General features: G+C 42.7%; 1 protein-coding gene and 1 long non-coding RNA gene across 6 annotated transcripts in view; one reads left to right on the top strand and one right to left on the bottom strand.

Moving 5' to 3' along the window:
• The window catches only part of LOC146364974 (membrane-associated guanylate kinase, WW and PDZ domain-containing protein 3-like), a 60908-nt gene that overhangs the window by 12149 nt on the left and 27313 nt on the right, over positions 1–21446 (top strand). For 2 of the 4 annotated variants that reach the window (XM_084917995.1, XM_084917993.1), the window contains exons 2-12: positions 10866–10917; positions 10999–11245; positions 12285–12401; positions 14325–14444; positions 17342–17515; positions 17593–17773; positions 18227–18297; positions 18816–18983; positions 19812–19981; positions 20528–20621; positions 21185–21356. In XM_084917995.1, the coding sequence (XP_084774121.1) occupies positions 10876–10917; positions 10999–11245; positions 12285–12401; positions 14325–14444; positions 17342–17515; positions 17593–17773; positions 18227–18297; positions 18816–18983; positions 19812–19981; positions 20528–20621; positions 21185–21356 (1556 nt within the window). In that variant the 5' untranslated portion in view covers positions 10866–10875. The remainder of the gene's footprint in view (positions 1–10865; positions 10918–10998; positions 11246–12284; positions 12402–14324; positions 14445–17341; positions 17516–17592; positions 17774–18226; positions 18298–18815; positions 18984–19811; positions 19982–20527; positions 20622–21184; positions 21357–21446) is intronic. The other 2 variants (XM_084917996.1, XM_084917994.1) reach the window with 2 other exon arrangements.
• On the bottom strand, positions 10511–14338 carry LOC146364975 (uncharacterized). 2 transcript variants are annotated; one of them, XR_014798996.1, is made up of 4 exons: positions 14228–14338; positions 12569–12665; positions 12317–12412; positions 10511–11302 (listed from the first exon to the last, which is right to left on the bottom strand). It is a non-coding gene; the product is annotated as an uncharacterized LOC146364975 (long non-coding RNA). The 2 variants fall into 2 exon arrangements; XR_014798995.1 differs by having other exon boundaries at positions 12569–14338.

Below are 21446 nucleotides of genomic sequence, written 5' to 3' on the forward strand. Positions count from 1 at the left end.
GGTTCTTGCTTGTTTTTCTCTTTTCTTCCTGAATGCTGTGCTCTCTGCTGGGTGTGACAGGAACTGCATTGCAGCCGTTTTAGCCACAGTTTGTGGTCAGATTGACTGCAACACCTGTCCTCAATCCTCACCTGCCCTTTATTTACAGTTGGTGCCATTAAAGGGGCAGGAGCTTAAACAGCTGTTAGGGACATCGGGTGAACTGAAAGGGTCCAGTTTAAGATGAATGAGAATTTGAACTGTGAATCATGCAGAACAACTCGAGAAGAGCCCTGGACTAAAAACACAGAGCTGGAAAGCAGCAGAATCGGTCCCCTTTAGGACTGACATAAGCACAGCAGAGAGCTGCTGGTGAAGCTGATGTGCTTGCATGTTACCATGGTTACACAGACACAGCTCATGAACAGAAAGTGGATTTTATTTTCTCTCCCTATATTTGAGAAGTGGCCATTATCAGAAACACTGCATAGCAGAGCTTTTGTTCTCCAACACGTGATGCAATAAGAAAAGCTTGAGTCCTACTGAGGTCAAACCAGAGTTTGTGCGTGTGACGTTTCTGAGTTTTCTCTCATGGTCCAAATAACTTGTTTAGGTCAACTGGTAATTGTAAATTAGTCGTGGGTGTGGGTGAAGGTGGCAGGGTCTCTTTCTATTAGACATGTTAGTCTACCCTGTGACTCTGAGTTGGATAAACTGTTAACAAAATGGAGAAAAGGATGGATGGATGGTGCTTTACGGCTTACAGACTGCTGAACATCCATCTATCCATCCATTTTTTACTTTTTATTTGGGGACAGCAGCCCAGACCTCCCCATCCCTTTCCAACATGTCCAGCTCTACTGGCAGGACTCCGAGGCAAATCCAAGCCAGCCGAGAGGTATAATCTCTCCAGCGTGTCCCGAGTCCACCGCTTGTTCTCTCCGCCCAGTTGGACATTCCTCAAACACCTCACGCCCAGTAGGTATCCTGCTGTGACTTACTCCCCATATCTTACACCATCCACCCTGTTGGAGGAAGGATGCTCATTTCCAATGCTTTTAACTGCAGTCTCATTCTTGTGGTCACCATTCACCACTCGTGAGCAAAGGTGGGGTTTAGGATCTTTAGCTTTGTTATGAGGAAATTGTATCTTTAGAAAACTGTTTTTTTCCCTGATGAACTTATGTGAAAACACCAGGTGACACTAAGAACTAAAGGGTTAATTAGTGAACTGATACAATTTAATGCCATTATTATTGCAAGTTTAAATGAGATAAGAAGGGAACAATAATGTTAATTATGGTTTGGGATTTTGAATTTGCATTGAAAAAAAGCAGCTGCAATAATTTTAGAACTTCATTTCATCCTGTTATTGTGGGATAATGGGCTAATTTTCCCTATTTGTTGTGAGAACAACGTGTGTTTTTTGTCTGGTTGATTCCAATTATCAGAAAACAGCTGAGATAATGAGATGATTAACTTATCTGAAGCTCACAGGCTGATATAAAATGACAGTAATAACAGCTGTTTTCTAATTCTCCGCAAATCTGGGAGCAGAATGTGGATTTATTTAGTCAGGCTACATAAAAACACCAGCGAGAGGAGGGAAATACGAGCAGAGCTTGTTCCAGCAGCCCAGCGACTTTAACTCTGAGTCTGCTGACTAACTGCTCGCTCTGCCCTTTGAAGAAGAGTCTCATTCAGTGCTTCTATAACTCCAACCCGTTTCCTAGAAGAACTACAGAGCTTTGATGTTAAAGACTACAACTCCCAGTGGAGTGAAAAATTCTGAGTTATGAATGATGTGTTTGAGATGAGAGCGGAGAGACGTGAGAAAGCGGCTTTCATCTCAAGCCGAGTCGTCTGTTGCTGATAAGTCGTCCCCACTGAGACACATCACTGCGCCGGAGGAGGCGACGCAAAGAGAAGAAGAAGAAAACGCTGTGAAACTCACAGGAAGCCTACACAGCTGCTCTCAAAAGTGATGGCAGGAGAATTTTGCTTTTTAAGGCCAAAACTCTCACCCTGTTTTACTATAAGAAATGCTCCAAAGCCCACCATGAAGTTATTTCATGTCAAGGAGCATCTAGTCTCCAAGTCTGAGTAACACGGAGCTGGAACAGTTCGATTTTTGTGAGAAACCAGCAGCGTCTGTTGGTGTCTCTGATGAGGGCCACAATTACGATAGTGAAACACTAACATTGTTCTCCATGCCTCTTGGAGGTGGATGAGGTTGCACCAGAAACGTCTGCTCTTTTTCCTTATTTTTCAGGTTAATGGCTATTCATAGCCGTTACTGCTAGTTTTTCAGGACATGAGGGGCATTAACCTCCTAGGACCTGGCGTCCACATATGTGGACATCATATTTTGGGTTGTCTTGACCAAAATACCTAATTTTACTCTACAAGGGCCTGATATCCACTTACGAGGACATTATACTGCCACTGTTCTATCAAAATTTAAAACGAATGTCCTCATATGTTGATCTCATTTTTCTCAGAAACAAAAATTAGGTAAAAGTAAAAATCTGGTAATTCTTTGTTTTTACATTCATCAGGTCCCAATCAGCCCATATAGCAAAGAAAAATAAAAAATGCATGCCATGAACGAGTTCAGGTCTTAGGAGGTTAAAGTGGAATTTCTGGGAAACCCTGGGAGTTCAGCCCCTGGGCCTTAGAGCAGGGGTGGGGAACTCCAGGCCTCATGTTCTGGTGTCCTGCAGGTTTCAGATGTGTCCTTGGTCCAACAGCTCATTTAAATGGCTAAATTACCTCCTCAGCATGTCTTGAAGTTCTCCAGAGGCCTGGTAATGAACTCATCATTTGATTCAGGTGTGTTGACCCAGGGTGAGATCTAAAACCTGCAGGACACCGGCCCTTGAGGCCTGGAGTTCCCTGCTTTAGAGGGCTGGATCCATTTATGTAACTTCTGAGGCCTCAGTCTCACAGGCCTAGAGCCTGCTGTGACTCCCTGTCAATGCCAACTACTCACCAAGTGAAAGTGAAACCTGAAAAAGTGCAGCACAACCTGGAAAGGGTGAATGTTCACCTGGTAATGCGTTACCGAAACATTTTAAAAGTTGCAACTTTTACTTGTTAAACTTAAGTTTCTCCATTTCTGGTTTGCGGCACACTTCACAGTTTCACAACCAATCAGCAAGTAGTTACCAAGTGGTTTTCAGACAAGTCAGACATTTTCCATGCAGACTGTGGGTGATGCTGGAAATCTGCCAGCAGCCAAAACAATCATAAGAAGTGTTTTGGTGCAGCACTACAAAGAGGTGTGCCTAATTTCACATAACAACCATTCACTGAATGGTTGTTGGGGACGTTGCCAACTGGTCTCTAGGCCTGCATCGCCATATCTGCGTTACAGAGATCTTGGGGCCTGTTCCAGCTAACACAGGTCAAAAGGTCACTTTAATAAAGTGACCTAAAGCTTTTTAGAACTAAGGGTTTGTTTTTGTTTCCGGCACAGGAAAATTTAGATTTCACAGCCTGTAAACAGCTGCTTACTGCTGGGAATCTGTGAGATCTGCAGGCTATCATACATTTTTGTTCATACAGTGCACGTGCCTATTCAGCCCTCGTTTGTAGTTAAAGTGTAATTATGCATAAATTCACAGGGATGTTCCAATTTTGGGGCCTTCAACCAATAGAGGAGGCTTTTTTTAAAAAAACAAAACAAACCTCTATGCTATTGTTTGTAACTAAAGAAGCACTTTCAGAGTTTGATAATGAAAAGCAGTGCTGTCTCTTTCTCCTTCTACCTGTTGACGACAGATGAGAGAGAGTTGAACTGCTGACTGCTCCTGCAAAAGAATCTTTCTTTTCTCTGAAGAAGGTCCTGCTGAATTCAAACATGGCTTTGTAAGAACAGTATTTAATGAATTCAATTATTTTTGGAGCCAAAGAGTGTGCAGATATTTCCCGTTTTGCACAAATGCTGTGGATCTATTTGAGCTGACACATTTTTAACTGGAGGTGATTTTTTTTCTGAGACATTTCTTCTCCTGTTTGAATATTAGGACTGTTTTTCACTGTCATGGCTAGTTTTAAAGTGCAGAGCCAGAAGATCTCCAGCCTCATTAGAGACACTGAAATGTCAGTCAGCATCTACACGCACGCACGCACACACGCACGCACGCACACACACACACACACACACAGACAGACAGGATGAAAATGGGTTACATACAGTTAGACACAAAGAAAAGGAAACGAGGCCACAGCGAAGCGAGCATCCTCACATCCCTGCACTTCAAGGATCTCAGTGAGTGACTGACATACATATGACCTGCTGAATATTAATCCACTCACACAGAACATCACACTCCGAAACTGCAGGCAGAGGACAGCAGAAGGAATTAAGGATCAAATTAGTAATTTGTTCTCTCAAATGAGTTCCTTCACCACCAACCTCCACACATCCTCGTTCAGCTCGCACGGAGACAGCGGGCTTTTCGACACACGAGCTGCTTTAAGCATATATCTGAGGCATATGACTCTGACCATGCTTCAGTTATCAACATGATATTAAACTGACTTGAAGGAACAAATGCAATAAAATTAATAATCAAACTGATTAATAATTCATGACTGCTTATTAGTTAGTTTCATTGCTGATTGCCAATTCCAATGCCACCCACTCTCCTTCTCACAACACCTACACTTGACCGTTGAGAAAAAGAAGACAAAATCAAATATCTGTGATTATTTTGCTATAAAGTGGAAAAAACTTCCAGTTTAAAACTTCTTCTCCTTTAGGCAGCGTGACACAGAAAGAGCACACACATCTGATGCTTTCATTTCATGTTTATAGGATGGTGCTTTGTGTTGATTGTCATGTTTTTGCTGACTTTTAATAGAATTATTGTTAGGGTGCCTGGGTCGTCGACCCGGTGTTTTGTGTTTTTGGTTCTTTGAGTTTGTTTATTTCATTATGTTCTAGTTTTCTTTGTCTAAAGGGTTAAAGGTATATTCTAAGTTTAGGTTCTCTGAGTGGTTTATGTTAGGTTGTTTGCTGTCGGTAATTATGTTTACCTCCCTCTAGCCGTGTCTTGTGTTTTGTGACTCTCGTCTCGGTTTCATTCCTCCAGTCTCTAGTGTTAAGCTTGCGTGTCTTGAGTTCAGTCTGTGTGTTTCCTGTCTTATTTTGATAGTCCCTGTCCACTTTGTCTCATTAGCTCTGATTTGTCCCAGCTGTGTTTCCCTCCTGTCTCCCATTCCCTGATTGCTCCCTCTGTGTATTTAAGCCCTGTGTTTTCCTTGGTCTGTGTTGTGATCTCCCTGGTTCCATGCTGTGTGCGCGCGTCCTGTTTCAGCCTTGTTAATAGTTCCAGTTTAAGTCAGTTTGCTGTTTTTCTACTGTGTAGCAATAAATCTGAGTTTAGTCTGCACTTTGGGTCCGCCATTCCTGCCTGCCACTCACAGTACATGACAGGTATAGATACAGCCAGCATGACAGCAGACATACAGAGTTTGTCCAGTTGTCCAACCAGAATACTGGTGATGGTTTTTCTACATTTAGAGTCATGCAGCACACTGGAGGCAGGAATCAAGCTGAAACGGATCTTATATTTTTAAATATAAATATGAAAATATACAGAACCAGAAAGCTCTATGTAGGCTTGGACACTGGGAATACTGAGGTGGGAACACATGGCTAATGCAGACGATTTTCTTTTCCCTGTATTTTTATTTTAGGACCGTGAGGTAGCTGTTGCTATGATTTGGTGCTATATAGATAAAATTGCATTGAACTGATACAATACTGAACACAGAAGATAATGAGGAGTAAGGTTACAGGTGAGGTGCAGAGCTGAAAAATATAAACAAAATGAGGCAGGGGGAAGACACAGATGGCAACAATTACCAAAATAAAGCAAGACACAACTGAGCGAAGAACACAAGGGAGACAGAAATACAAAGACAAAAGTCAAGAATAGAAGAATTTACTAAATAAACACAAGGATCTCCAGAACAGAAGGCATGAAATTATAGCATACAGCACTTATATAAGGTATCAGGCAATAAACATGACACGCAAACACTAAGAAATAACACAACACTAAATTCCAACAATGCAGACACATAACCTTAATCCAAAGAAAACCAAAAGTACCAAACTAAAGAAACCCCAGAGCCCCAAAACTCAAAACCCTGGCTCTGAAACCAAAGGACGTGACAGAATGCGCTCTTTTCTTTCTTCTCTTTGTTAATTCATTGATATTGTTTTGTAGTAAACAAATAATTACAATCAAATCCCAAAAGTTGATTCTGTTCATCTGGACGTAGCGTTTTCAGTGGGAGAAACGTTTCGTCACTCGTCTAGGTGACTTCTTCAGTCTCTGACTGCAGGTTTCTCCAATCTTATAAACAGTACATTTGCATAATGACTGAAACCAGCCCACAGGAACAAAGGGCTGGAAGGTCAGTTCCTTCATCATTAATATGCAAATTGTCATGGCCATTGATCAAAGCCCACTGATCAATGGCCATGAGTACCATTCACAGAGAGTTGGGGAGTGGCTGCAATCACAGCATTGTAAGATGGTGACAGATGTACCCTTAGGCCCCCTCCTCGATTCAGAGATGGTCTTTCCCTTTTCACGTAAATGTCCTCCTTGACTCTGCGTTCAAACCAGCGTTCCTCCCTGTCCAGGATGTTACATCCTCATCCTTGAAAGAGTGTCCACTGGCCTGTAGGTGTAAATAGGCTGCAGAGTCCTGGCCCGACGAGTTCGCTCACAGAGCCAAAAAGTAGATAAACCAAATAAGATGACCCACCCACCCATAATTTCCAATGCTTGGGTCAAGGACAGAGAGAAGAGATTCTATAAGAGACATTAGAAATAGGATCAAAAATATTTTAATTACTGACAACAGAAAGATGCTGTTACAGGAAATCAGCATACAGATGTAAGAAAAAATATGACATTTATGTGGGATTTGTCTTACCCTGATTTACCTTCTTAGAAAACAGTTGAGCGTTCCAACCCAGGAATAATCTCCTAATTATGAATTATTCTCTGAAGAAAACTCAAACAAAACATTTGGTTTTTGTGACTAAAATAACTACCTGACAAAAATCTGACTATGAGTAAACCGATATCAAATGCTCGCTTGCATACATCCCAAGTGTCCTACAATAAATGTGTAATAAAAGTACAGTAAATATCCAGCTGCAATATGACTGCTTTATATGGTGTGTTTTGACTGACGTGTGTGTAAGCCTGTTATAGTGAGCTGTGGAAAATTTGAGCTTCTCTCAGGCTTTAGCGTGAATAAACGATCAGTGAGGGTTGTCTCGAGTGTTTATTACCCCTCATTGAAGGTCACAAAACTGTTTGCTTGCCTCACCGACGCTTTCTTTAGAAGGACACACACATTCCTGTAAACACATGTACATAACGCGAGCAATGAGTCCACTCCCTAAACACACTCTGGCTTACATCACGCTGTGAACCCTGACCAGGCTTATCAGCAAAAGAGGCCACGGAAGTGAAAACGAGCGAGGGACACAAGTAGAAGAGGATTAAAGAGGAAAACCAAGGAGCTAAGAGGAGAAAGAGACACCAACACGGTTGCTGAGATAGTTGGAGATGTCAGCTGAACGCGCAGCAGCTCACAGCGTTGATTTGTAAAGGTACGCCACACACGCTCGAGTCAAACCACGGAGTGTTGGAAAAGGCTTTTATTTTGTACGACTAAAGCGAAAGAGGTGACAGCCAGGAAGTGAAAGAGAGAGGGGGGACTGGAGTGGGGGCGAGCGAGCATGTGTTAATGATGTGTTAATAGCGGCACATGTCGAGCTCACGCTGCGACGAGTGTCACCGCACATCCTGACAAACACGGCGCAGCCTCCGGATCCATTCACCACAGCTCTGTGCATCCTCTGCTTTAATTCTCTCCTGCCTTATTTGCCTTCTTGCAACCTTCTTTTGCACCTCGCTGCCTTCTTTATCTCATCCTTTCCTTCTCTCCTCGCTGCCTTATTTACTTTCTTGTCACTTTATTTACATCCTTACTCTATTCTTTAATTCCTTTCTGTCTTATTTATCACCTCACTAGCCTATTTGCCTTCTTACTGCCTTCTTTAAATCCTCGGTACATTTCTTACCTCTTTATTTCTTACCTCTCTAACTCTGTGCTGCCTAATATGTCTCCTCACAACCTTCTTTACCTCATCATTACCTTCTTTAATTCTTTGCTACTATTTGTAGCTCCTCACTGCCTTTTTTTTTTTTTTACCTCGCTACTTTATTCACATCCTCATTTCCTTCCTTAACTCCTTCTTTACATTCCCATTACCTTCTTTACATCATTAACTTCTCCGGCTCCAATACCACATCCAAAGAGGTTGTGAGTTAGTTCAGGTAGTTTGTGAGTTGTTTCTCTGTGATCCTCTTTTCCCTCCCTCCAGTCAGTCGCAGCAGATGGCTGCTGCTTCATGAGCCGGGTTATGCTGGAGGTTTTCTCCCCTACGCTCACCACATGCTGCTCACTGGGCTTCTCTCTCTAATGTTTTAGGGTCCTTACCTTATGTGATGAAGCTTTATTGAGACGACTGTGGCCATCTATTGTCTTCTGCTTATCCAGTTAAGGTGGAGCTGGAGTATATCCCAGCTGTCACAGGGCTAAAGGTGGGGTACACCTCGGACTGGTCGCAGTCTATTGCAGACAATATGTTATATACACTTCGCTCTCAGACTGAGGGTTTGTAGGATATTTAAAAGATGAATGGGAGGCAGAGCCTTCAGCTTTCACGCCCCTCTTCTGGGGAACAGGCTAAGGATTCGGGAGACAGACTGATCTGTACTAATGAACGAGCTGTAATCAAAAAAGTTACATGATTGAGCTTAAAACATCACTTTTTTTGGTCCTTGATGGATCTTCACCACTGGGCCAGAGGTGGCTGAAGTCACAGGAACTGAGAGGTGCAGGCGTTGAGATAGCATCTCAGTGCTCGTTTGTACTTAATGTAAAGTCGTCAGTCTCATCACTGATGGTGCACTAGAGCGTGAATTTCAAAATAAAAGATGCTTGACTCCTCACCTTTGGGTGTAGAAACTGTGGATCTGAAAACTTCTCGGTTGTAGCTGCAGACACAGTCAGGTCCATTTAAGTGTGAGGTCTGTGGTGAATTGTTGAACTGAGCGGTCAGGACAGGATGTCGGCTCTGGACCGAAGATGACCTTGAATTGTGAGTGGCTAAATTTTAATCAGCCATGGCTTTTTGAATTTTATGCAACTATCCCTGGAACTTTTTAATCGCACCTTGTAAAAAAATTGAATTGCATGGGTCGTTTCATATAAACATTTAGCTGAAGGTCTTTCTGTAATAACCTCATTAGAGTAGGTTTGTGGAGCTGCCTACATTCAAACCTCCTTCCACGCTTCCAAGCCAGGAAGCCTTGCTGTCTCCTCGTCTCCTTCTCTCTTTAATCCCTAAAATAAGCTGCCTCATGTCCTCACTTCCAGGAAAGCTTCCTTGCTTGTGTTTTTGTCAGTCAGATAAATTTTGAGGCTCAGATTGTGAATTGCTGCTCAGGGACGACGTTGTTTGTTTCTTCACTGACTCCCACATTCACATATGCTCATCCATATTTAATGTACTACGTCTGGTAGCCTGTGTATGTGCCTGTGTGTGTGTGTGTGTGTGTGTTTCCCTGTGGGTATAACTGTGTATAAATGCAATGGTGGCAGTGACGAGTCTGTGTTTGTGCATACATGAGTGTGTATATGATTGTGTTTAACGCTGTGACTGTGTGTGTGTGTGTGTGTGTGGCTCCCTGCTGTCTGCCACCATCTGCTGTTCCCTCAGACTGGAGCAGCGAGTCGATGAGTCTGTGGAGGAGCTGGTCGCAAACAGGAAGCTGAACTCTGCCGATGACATGTTTTTCTACCGCTCGGGGTCAAAATTAAAATGCGGCAGAACAAAAATGTCTCGCGGTCGGCAGTTTAGAAGTTTTACTGAGCAAGGACGCAAAAAAGACGTCTCTCCTTCTAGTAAGGGTATGAGGACACAGAATCTTCTTCTAAAGGAAACAAAGAAGGAAAGAAGTTTCTTAGACACCTTGTTTGGCCTTTTAAGTGAGGAGGCTAGGAAAGTAAGGGTAAAGAAGTTTCCTAGTCAAATAAATAGGAGAAAATAAGCTTCCTGTAGTAAGGAAAGAAGAAGGTAAGTCATGAATAGAAGTGGGGAAAGAAGGTTCCTGTCCTATTAAAGATTTAGGATGAATCCTAGTTAGATAGCAAGAAGTTAAATAATCAAAGTAGGAGGCTTGTTAGGGGGTAAGGAAGCTTCCAATGCATCCTATGTCAATAATGAGGAAACAACACTTCTGATTTTTCTGCTGGAAGGAAAACGCAAACTTGAGTTTTCCAGAATCAACTTCTGGTCTGGTCCTTAAAATCCTGAGGCTCTGAGTAGTGGGTGGATGTCACGAGATGTCAACTGCAGCACATTTGTAGCTTAAAACTAATAACAAGAAGAAGAATTAAAAAAAAGACTGCATTATCGTTCAAGTAAGATTCGAAAGCTATTTATCCAAATTACTGTCGTCCGCTTCAATCTTTCCGAGTCCTCTCTGGCAGAAAACAGTGACACATTGATGGATCAGTTAATTGGAAAACTGAAGAACTGGATCTGAATTTTAATCCAAGAATGTAAATCTGAGTTGCTGTCAGGGCAGAAGTTAAATTATCAGTTTTTCTTGACGTGTGGAGATCTGCTTCTGCTTCACGGAGCAGCTACAGCTGAACTGCTCACAGAATAATCAGAGTCATTCTGCCAGCGTTTAGTTCAGATCACCTGTCAGCATGAGCCGATGAAGTCTGCTGTTGAGCTCGCTCAGTGACTTCCTGTGTTCTTGTGTCTGCAGCTCAGCCGCCATGTCTAAAGCGACGGTGAAGAAGCTGCACTGGCGCTCCAAGGTACTGAAACGTGCAACGCCTGCAGTGACAACGGAGGTGAACCATTTCCTGTGAGAACTTCATCCTCTGTGTCGTCTGCAGGTGCAGGAGAGCTTCGTCCCGCTGGGCGGCGGCACCGGTGGCTCGGGGGAGCTGGGGCTGGCCATCGGGGGCGGGGCTGACTATGGCGAGTTCCCGTTCGTCACGGCCGCCCCCGGGGGCGGACCCACGGTGGGCGACATCATCCTGGAGATTGGAGGGACACCTGTGTTGGGAATGACCCTCGGTGATGTCAGAGGAGTCCTGAACTCCTGTCCTCATCCAATCAGAATCAAGACTGTCTCACCAGGTGAGAGAAAAGTTTGTTAATGACCTGATGGTGATGTTTGATGTTTAGTTTGTTCATCTGGAAAACATAAAAGAAGGAAAATTGGTCACTTATTTCACTTCTTATTTTTTTGTCTTTATTGGCTGAAACGGGCTCCATAAAATGTCTCATTAACCTGACACGTGTAATTTTCACATTAAGATGCTCAAAGGGATTTTTATGAAGCTAAAACAAATATATATAATAATATAAATTAATTACTGGCTGACTGAAAGAAGAGTAATCTGCACTGCTTAATAACTCTTTCAGTCGTTTTTAATGCAACATTTTGTTGCCTTTTCAAAATAACAGAAAGCAGAACTTAACAGTTCTGCGTTATGTACGTTTGTTTTGGTCTGTTCACCTTTGAAATGCTTCTTGAATAAAATACGTGGAAGGTTTTTCCTCAAATAAAAAGAAAAATAGAATAAAGACGAGTTTTGTGTAGTCAAACCAACGATTTACTTTTTTGTTACTTTTATTCTTTAATTCATTTTCTGAATCTTGAATCTCATGATTTGGTTTTAGCTGACATCATTTTTCACCCCTCAGCTGTAAAAGGTGACCTCAAGGTCAGAGGTCAAGCTTTCTTAAATTCTTTTGAATGTGATAACTTGAGAACAAGGCGATGCAGGATTTTGAAATTGATACCATAGATGTATCTACTGGGAGGCTGACGGGTATCATTGGTGCACGCCAGTAGTTTTGTCATTATTATTAATGACAAAAAAGCAAAACTGTGATTATCAACAAAGATTTAGTCAGCTTCAGTCGAGGAGACACGGCCAAAGAGACAGTTCTTTTCGGTTATAATAGGCTAACTGTACTTTCATGTAACATTTTATTCTGAAAAGAAACTACTTCCTGCAGTTGTCAGATCAGTGTAGTGAGGAGTAGCTTAAGATATAAGCAACGGAGTGAAATAGAGGCAATTCAAAACTGTTCTCAAGTTCAGCATTATGGCACGTGCTGTATGACTGTGACATCATATCCTGTATTTCTGTGTGTGTGTGTGTCCCAGGTTCATCTCTGTGTAAAGACCTCAGGTTGTACCTCAGTAAGTGTTTCACGCCGGGCTCCATGGACAGTCAGCTGCAGCAGCTCATCAGGGAGAACCTGTACCTGCGCGCCGTGCCCTGTAAGACACACCTGCACGCACACACACACACACACACACACACACACACACACACACACACACACACACACAGTCTGGTGTTGCTATCCTCGTGGGGAAATCTCATTGACATAATGGTTTCCCTAGCCACTTACCCTAACCATCAAAGATTAATGCCTAACCCTTACCCCAGTACAACGCCAAAGATGACCGTTGAGGGAAGGAGAAGTGGAGCAGGAACAGGAACTTTAAAGGAGAGTCCGGATGATCCAGCGACCCCTAGGACTGTGCATTAAAAGCTTTAGTAAAAGAGAACTAAATCCAACTATCTCTACACCTAACCATAACCCAATTGTAACCCTGACACTAAAACCACATTTTGAGTGTGAAAAATGCCTTCAACCCCGTGGGGATTGGGACTGTGGTCCCCACAGTAAGATTTCAGATTTTGGTCCCCACCAAGATAGGAAGAACTAGAGATGGACCGATCCGATATGTAATATCAGTATCGGTCTGATACTGACCTAAATTGCTGGATTGGATATTGGAGAGAAATAAAAACTGTAATCCGATCCATTAAATATCAGAAAAGCACCTCACAAAACTTGCGACACGGTGTAACTCGGCTCATAACCGTAGCACGTCAGAGCAGTGTGCTCACGTGATAGAGCGGCTGTGTGTATTTGTAGCCTCACTACCAAACCAGCATTTCATCTCCGAGAAAGTGATCCCAGAGAGAAGTAAAGCAAGTGTGTAAGTTCATCTCTGAATGTTTTTAAAGCATTCCCACATTAAGCTTAACAACCGATATACGGACTGACTGGCTCTTCTCTCTCCCTCCCTCTCCTGTTGCTACTTCAATCATGAAACTGCTTAATGATCAGCTGATCGGCTTTTCTGTCTCGAGTCCGTCTCTCTTCTTTGTTTTTGTCCCACTTTGCACCAGAAAGAGGAAACCAGCGGCTGAACAACAGCAGCAGGTTTAACCTTGATAAGCTGTTGTTAGAATTTATTTAATATTACTTTCTACACCAGGATCTTTTTCTACGCAGCTGACGGCTGGTAACTGTGCAGGGGCGGATCTAGCAAAGTTTAGCCAGGGGGGCCGATAGGGCATGAACAGGGAAAAGGGGGCACAAAGACATACTTTTCTTTCTTATTCTCATTTAAAATGTCTAGCTTTTAATAAATAATTATCTGAATCTTACACCCAAAGTTTTAATCTTGTGTAAAATGTATAGAAGTCCATTACTGTATATAGTAACTATTAAGTCTAATATACCCTAGTAAGCTATAGTACTTTTTCCTTTGGGAAGGTACCATCTGTGCAGTCTGCAATTCTGTAGAAGAAAGATGTTGAATCTATTTAATTATTCTTGAAAAATAATTGATTTCTGTGCATTTTTTTTCCACACTGCATCAAATTAAAGTTGATTACGTCGATTAAGCATCATGAGGTGGAGGGTGGTTCCCTATTTTTTTTGCTGGGAGTTTGCAACCCTATTAGTTAGGTTGCTTAATATTTCTGCTAAGTACTCTTTAAAATACCAGAATAGGGAGGATGGAGTAGGTTTAAGTTTATTAGATTGATCAGTATTGCTGAATTATGAAATATTTTGTTGTATTTTTTACATACAGGTATAACAGAATAGCTTTAGCGTTGTTGTTTTTTTAAACTTGAGTATGAACTTATACAAAATGCAGCAAGATATTAAAAAAAGTTTTATTGATTAAAAAACACACTATATTGGATTCATATCGGTATCGGCAGATATCAAAATTTATGATATCGGTATCGGTATCGGACTTAAAAAAGTGGTATCGTGCCATCTCTAGGAAGAACATACCCTCGTTTGTACCCTCATCTTCTGATTCACTTTCTCCAACAACACAAAACCTGTCCAGCGTACACCTAGTGATCACATGACTCTGCCCTCCCTGAAGGTACGACCAGGCAGCCTCGAGATGGAGAGATTTCAGGTGTGGACTACAACTTTGTCTCCATCGAGGAATTTTTCTCTCTGGAGGAGTCCGGAGCTCTGCTGGAGAGCGGCAAATTCAAAGGTAAGGAAAACAAACACACCCTCAGGAATACTGCAGTGTAATGAAAATATACTCAGATTATATGAAACTCCAGTGAATGATCTGAAAGGTGTGATTTATTCATCATGGTGTGATGTTTTTTACAGTGTGTAAAAAAACATCACAATTTAAACTGTGTTTGGGGTTTACTTTTAGTTTTTTTGTTTTTCTTTTTTGGAGGAGGCGTGAGGAAAAGAGGATTTTGTGTCTCTAATCCTCCAAACCTCAGAAATGAAACCTGCCTCCCCCTCTGTCCTCCCCCCACGCAGCACTCCACCGTATTAATCTGATGGGATTAATGAAACTAAAATAGAAACAGAATTCACACATAGAGTCTGTTTCACACCGAACGATGCGTCTCTGCGTCTCTCACTAATGCTCCCAAACATTTTAATTTGACAGTTTATCTATTTTCAGTTCCTGTTGAAAACATTTCAAAACAAAAGACTGCTGTGCCTTCACATTATTAGATGATTCAGTATTCATACAATTTGATTAATTGTTTTGTTTAATCCTCATATAAGAAACTGAAATTGTGCTGGTTGATGTAAAGCTTAATTTTAAAAAGCTGATACAACAGTAGGTATAAAATCTAACATAAACACAAATTGGGAATACAGGAAGGCAAGCGGATGATCTGAGAAAGACAGCTCAAAGAAATTAAGGGATCACTTGATCATCACAGTCCAGCACAAAGTCAGGTAACCCTCAGGGACATCAGCAGGAAGCACAAACCACTCTGAATGCTTTTCAGCTGCTTTGGTGCAAATCAAAGTGAGAACAGGCGCTCTGGAGAGCAACAACACGACGACCTCCAAAGAGGAAACGGTTTCGCAGGTCATTGATTTCTCCTCATCCCTCCGGGCTGATTTTTCTCTAATTTTGCTTTCTGTTTATGTCCTCGTCACTGTCAGTGTCACGAGACAATACTTGCAGACCAATCATGGTTACACGGGTATTCCACCTCATCTAGGATGAGACATCAATACGTGCCGTCACAAGGAAACACAGGCCAAAGAGTATGGAAGAGATACCAGGATACGGGCTATTGGGAGCACCGCCAGGACCCTACAACACGATCTCCAGCAAGCTACATACAGTGGCTTACAAAAGTATTCGGCCCCCTTGAACTTTTCCACATTTTGTCACATTACAGCCACAAACATGAATCAAATTTGTTGGAATTCCAGGTGAAAGACCAAATCAAAGTGGTGCACACGTGAGAAGTGGAACGAAAATCATACATGATTCCAAACATTTTTTACAAATAAATACCTGAAAAGTGGGGTGTGTGCAATTATTCAGCCCCCTTTGGTCTGAGTGCAGTCAGTTGCCCATAGACGTTGCCTGATGAGTGCTAATGACTAAATAGAGTGCACCTGTGTGTAATCTAATGTCAGTGCAAATACAGCTGCTCTGTGACGGCCTCAGAGGTTGTCTAAGAGAATATTGGGAGCAACAACACCATGAAGTCCAAAGAACACACCAGACAGGTCAGGGATAAAGTTATTGAGAAATTTAAAGCAGGCTTAGGCTACAAAAAGATGGAAGGAGTATGGCACAACTGTAAACCTACCAAGACAAGGCCGTCCACCTAAACTCACAGGCCGAACAAGGAGAGCGCTGATCAGAAATGCAGCCAAGAGGCCCATGGTGACTCTGGACGAGCTGCAGAGATCTACAGCTCAGGTGGGGGAATCTGTCCATAGGACAACTATTAGTCGTGCACTGCACAAAGTTGGCCTTTATGGAAGAGTGGCAAGAAGAAAGCCATTGTTAACAGAAAACCATAAGAAGTCCTGTTTGCAGTTTGCCGTCGTGCTTCTCTTCAGCAGGGACAGGGAAGCTGGTCAGAGTCGATGGGAAGATGGATGGAGCCAAATACAGAGCAATCTTGGAAGAAAACCTTTTGGAGTCTGCAAAAGACTTGAGACTGGGGCGGAGGTTCACCTTCCAGCAGGACAACGACCCTAAACATAAAGCCAGGGCAACAATGGAATGGTTTAAAACAAAACGTATCCATGTGTGAGAATGGCCCAGTCAAAGTCCAGATCTAAATCCAATCCAGAATCTGTGGCAAGATCTGAAAACTGCTGTTCACAAACGCTGTCCATCTAATCTGACTGAGCTGGAGCTGTTTTGCAAAGAAGAATGGGCAAAGATTTCAGTCTGTAGATGTGCAAAGCTGGTAGAGACAGACCCTAAAAGACTGGCAGTTGTAATTGCAGCAAAAGGTGGTTCTACAAAGTATTGACTCAGGAGGCTGAATAATTACGCACACCCCACTTTTCAGTTATTTATTTGTAAAAAATGTTTGGAATCATGTATGATTTTTGTTCCACTTCTCACGTGTACACCACTTTGTGTTGGTCTTTCACGTGGAATTCCAATAAAATTGATTCATGTTTGTGGCTGTGATGTGACAAAATGTGGAAAAGTTCAAGGGGGCCGAATACTTTTGCAACCCACTGTATGTGCTTGTTTCTGACCAAACTGTCTCCAGACTCCACGCGGGCCTAACATCCTTTCAGTGGGACCTGCGCTCACCGCTCAGCAGCACACAGCTTGATTAGCACTCGCCTAAATGAAAGAGAACGCTGTGGTGAACATTTAGCATCATTTAGCATGGCCGCCTTAGTTAGTAGTGGCGTGGGAGGGGGGCATATATTTGGTGACCAGCACTCTTACCACATAATTACTTTCAGGTCACTTCACTCACTTGGGAAACTTCCTAACAAAATCTGACTGTTTGAGCCTTTGGAAAGGATGGAGTAGTAAGAACTGGAGGGAGATATGAAATGTGTAAATCTCTGACTATAAAAGTTCATCAGACCTGAGCTGTTTCAAACAGCAGTTTGTTCTGTTTCATCCAATCACAGGGAATTATTATGGGACGCCCCGCCCCGTCCACATTGGCCCAGAGAGTCCACCAATCACATACCAGGAACATCGAAACCTGCTGAGGAACTTCAGGACAAGGAGCAAGTCTCTGAGTAACCTGGAGAAAGCTGTGGAGGAAGGGGACAACAGTGAGGAGGACAGCGGGCTGACGGGTAGAGAAACTCACATGTAACACATCCCAGTCTTACCTGCACAGGTGTGTTTGCGCGTTGACGAGATTCTCTACCAGCAGGATCAGCTGGAGCCCCGCCCACAACCCTGCCTCTCAGCCAGTCATGGGAGTCCGCGGTAGGAATGGAGAATGGAGGAGGGGGAAGAGGAGTAGGGAGGGGAAGAGCAGGAGTGGGAGGTCCGCTGCCGGAAAACTGGGAGCTGGCCTACAGTGATTCAGGGGAGCCGTATTACATCGAGTGAGAAATACTTATCAGTTCTTCTTCTGGTGTCAGCTGATTTAATCCGTTTGATTATGGCCATCAGAAAAATATGCTGAGGAAAGCCATGGACGCTGTAATGCTGTTCAAACTTTAAATTGATCCTTTTTCCAATGAAGTCTGGTACATACAAAATATTTGATCCTTTAAATGTCTTATTCTGTGAACCAGTCCTGCTTGTTTTTGTTGTGTGAGTCAGTTTTTTTTTTTAAATTTTCTTGCAAACTGAGACATGAGACCCACAAACAGGAAACTGAGCTGAGTTGCTGAGTGTTTCCTGTATTTGCAAAAATAATAATTTCCAGTAGCAGGCAGAAAAAGCACTACATTTTAACTTATCCTCAATCTGTCAGATTATATTGTCCAGTGTGTTGATGATGATGATGGTGGTGGTGGTGGTAATTAGGATGTGTGTGTTCCTCTGTCCATCAGCCATAATTCAAAGACGACCAGCTGGCTGGATCCTCGAACTCAGAACAAAGAGACGACGTCTTCTACAGAACGTAAGGCGGTTTTAAATCATTCATTCACGTGCAATTCATCTTGTTTTGTTCATGATGTCACATAATTGCTTCTCTGAAGGACATTTAAAAATATTACAGTCATAATACCCTCAAATGGTTATATGTTGTTTTTAAATTCTAGTTAAATGCTTTTTATTTGAGGTGGTATTTGTGTTGAAACTTCCCGTTTCCACACAAACTGCCTTGGATTCTTTCATTCTGGCAGCAGCAGCCAGCAGAGGGCAGCGCTGACCCACAAACTCCACTTTTTTTGTTTTTATTGTCACACCAATCAGAAAGAAAAAAAAAAAAGGAACAATATAGATGCATGCCTGTCCTCTGTGAGTTTTACACTGAAAGAAAGAGTCCACGTCCTCCCTTCCTGCACATGAACCTCTGGAGTTATACAAGCATCCTTCAAGGATAGGACTAACGTTTCCTCTTTCCCTTCTCTTCATCGTTTTTCCTCCTTTGCCTGCCTCCTTTCTTTGTCCCCCATGTCTCCTCTCGCCTCTCAGTCCCAGAGTTCACCGACCAGCCCAGTCAGCTGAAGGGCTACTCCATCCACACTCGGCTCTCTAAAGGTCCTCGAGGTTTCGGCTTCAACATAGTTGGAGGAAGTCGACCCCGAGAGTTTCTGCAGGTGTACAGCGTCACACCTGGAGGACCGCCTGCTCTCAACACAGGTACTGATCACAGTACAGTTTACCTTCAGTTATGTCACAAACCTGAATCTGTTTTTTTTACATGGTTTTCGATCCAGGTTTCTGAAATCCAGGTAAAATGTGTTCAAATGTAAAAGCAGGACGTTTCAAAACCCAAACCACATAATCACATAAAAACTATCATAAAGTGGCAGTTGTTGTCGTGGGTCAGGTGGTCAGAGGAGAGAGGTTGAGATTCTCTCTCTGTGGAGGATTACGGTGCTGTTGATTAAGAAAAATAAAGAGCTGAGTACTAATCTCATGATCTACAACTAATCCACACACGTGCGCTCTCACACACAGTTTAATCTGACCCACGTACCCACGCCTCCTCCCTGTGGGTTGGTTCACATGCTCTGAGATCAGCATGGAATCAGGAATGAAACAGAGCTACAAAAAAACAAGCTTAAGACCTGTTCACGTGTTGTGGTTTTCATTTTAAATAGATGAAACTTTGTCACCCAGAATGAGAAGACACAAAACATTAAATCTCATTTACACTCGTAGTCCTCTCGGTTCACACCTGGATTTTGTACCTGTGCCTGTTCACCTTACTGCTCACTGAAAGGCGAGAGAACGTAAAACATCAATATTCTCACTCAAATGATGGATTATGCTTGTTGTGGACAGACAGAGATGCTTCAGGAAGTCAAACTGAGTGTAAAAATCTGTTCTTCATGTCTTTGGATTCTAACTGTAAACTTATTTCTTTGGTAATCACAGATTTCAGCTGCAGCAGCTGCACATATGCACTCCTGCATGTCCTGTTAGACATTAAGACTCTAACCAGTAGATTTTGCTTCCTCGAAGCGGACATCCTGGTCTACATCAACGACACCTGTGTGCTGGGTCGCTCTCACAAAGAAGTGGTGGAGATGCTGAAGTCGGTACCGATGGGTCAAAGCGTGGATGTGGTGCTGAGGAGAGGATACCCGATGCTTTATAACCCCGACGGCTGTCCCAAACAGAGCCTGGAGACGGTACAGCCCTAAATTTACTTTAATTACTTAACTACATAAAACTGTTTAAATATCTATATTTATAATATTATCTATATATTATAATATAATATATTCCCATAGAGAGGGTGAAACATTTCAGTGCTTTCAAGTTAAAAGATTCCCCATGACTCCTCTTCTGCCTGCTGTGGGAAACGTTAAGGCCTGTGTAAGAGATCAATGAATTCACAGCCAGTAAAAACAGGCATAAAATACAAGAAATAGCTGCCTTTTAGCACACACTAACATTTCCTCTTCATACAAACAACCAGAGACAAAATTAAGCAGAGCCAAGATAAAAACAATGAGTTATCGTGTCTTGTTCTTGTTTTGCAAATGCAGACAGCCAATCTTTAATAATTGGGGATGAGAAGACTTGCACATTGAATCTGTCTGGCTCAGCCATTTAAAAGTGAGCCGTGCAAATATTTAGACCCTTAAATCAGTGGTTCATCTGTGAGGTGGGCTCCACTCGTGGGACATACACAACCAGGGGAAAAGTGTCTAACCTCATATCCGACCTTTCAGCAGCCGCAGACCCCCAGCGAGTCCAGCAACCTGAGCCGAGGCCTGACGCACCTCACCTACAGCCGCACTCTGGACGCCAACGGCAGCACGCCAGGTCAGAGCAACCATGGAAACCACATGGTTTACATTTACAGTCCTCTACTCTCATCACAGCTGTGTGATACAAATTTAATTTAGAAACATTAATAATTTATTTTAATTCACTGCATAATAATGTGGCACATTAACAAATAATAAAGGATTGTAAAAACACAACGATTATTTTGTAATTTTACTAATTTCTGCTATTTGTAGCCAGGGAGGATAATGAGCTGCAGGCTCAGGGGTCCCAGCAGGGGTATTTAACATTTCTTGTTGGAAAGCCGATCAAAGGCCTCCAAAGGCAGAACAAAAGCGCGAGAGTTTACAATGAAAAGTCTCTACAAAGTGAGAAAGTTATCAAAATAAGATAAACAAACCACAATGGCTTATCCTGCTGTGGGACCCGTTGGCGTGTCTGCGTGGAGGGTCCCATTGTCCTGCTCTCTGAACTTATTTATAGCTCATGTAAAAGAACACATCACATCAGAGTTGAACCTAAGAACTTTGTTTTTCTCTGACAGCTGTTAAAAATAAAACACAAATTAACAGATTCATCTTCTTCTCTCTATAATCCAGGCCTGGCACAAACCCCGCCCTCTTATGCCACTCAGCCAATGACAAATGGACTCACGGGCCCACCCACCCCCACGTCTTCTGATACCCCACTGGGTCCACCACACCCAGCGGAGAGGACGCTTACCAATCACAGTGACTCTGATGGCGGCCTATCGAATGCAGGAACTCGAAGGTCAGTGAGGGCATCAGCAGTACCTCACACATCGTGGTGCTTCCCTGATTCTTTTGGTGAAAACGAACCTCAAAGGTTCTTCTGTCCTTT

The sequence above is a fragment of the Perissodus microlepis genome, chromosome 20 (assembly GCF_051167445.1).
Source record: "Perissodus microlepis isolate ML-2025 ecotype Zambia chromosome 20, ASM5116744v1, whole genome shotgun sequence".
Lineage (NCBI taxonomy): Eukaryota > Metazoa > Chordata > Actinopteri > Cichliformes > Cichlidae > Perissodus > Perissodus microlepis.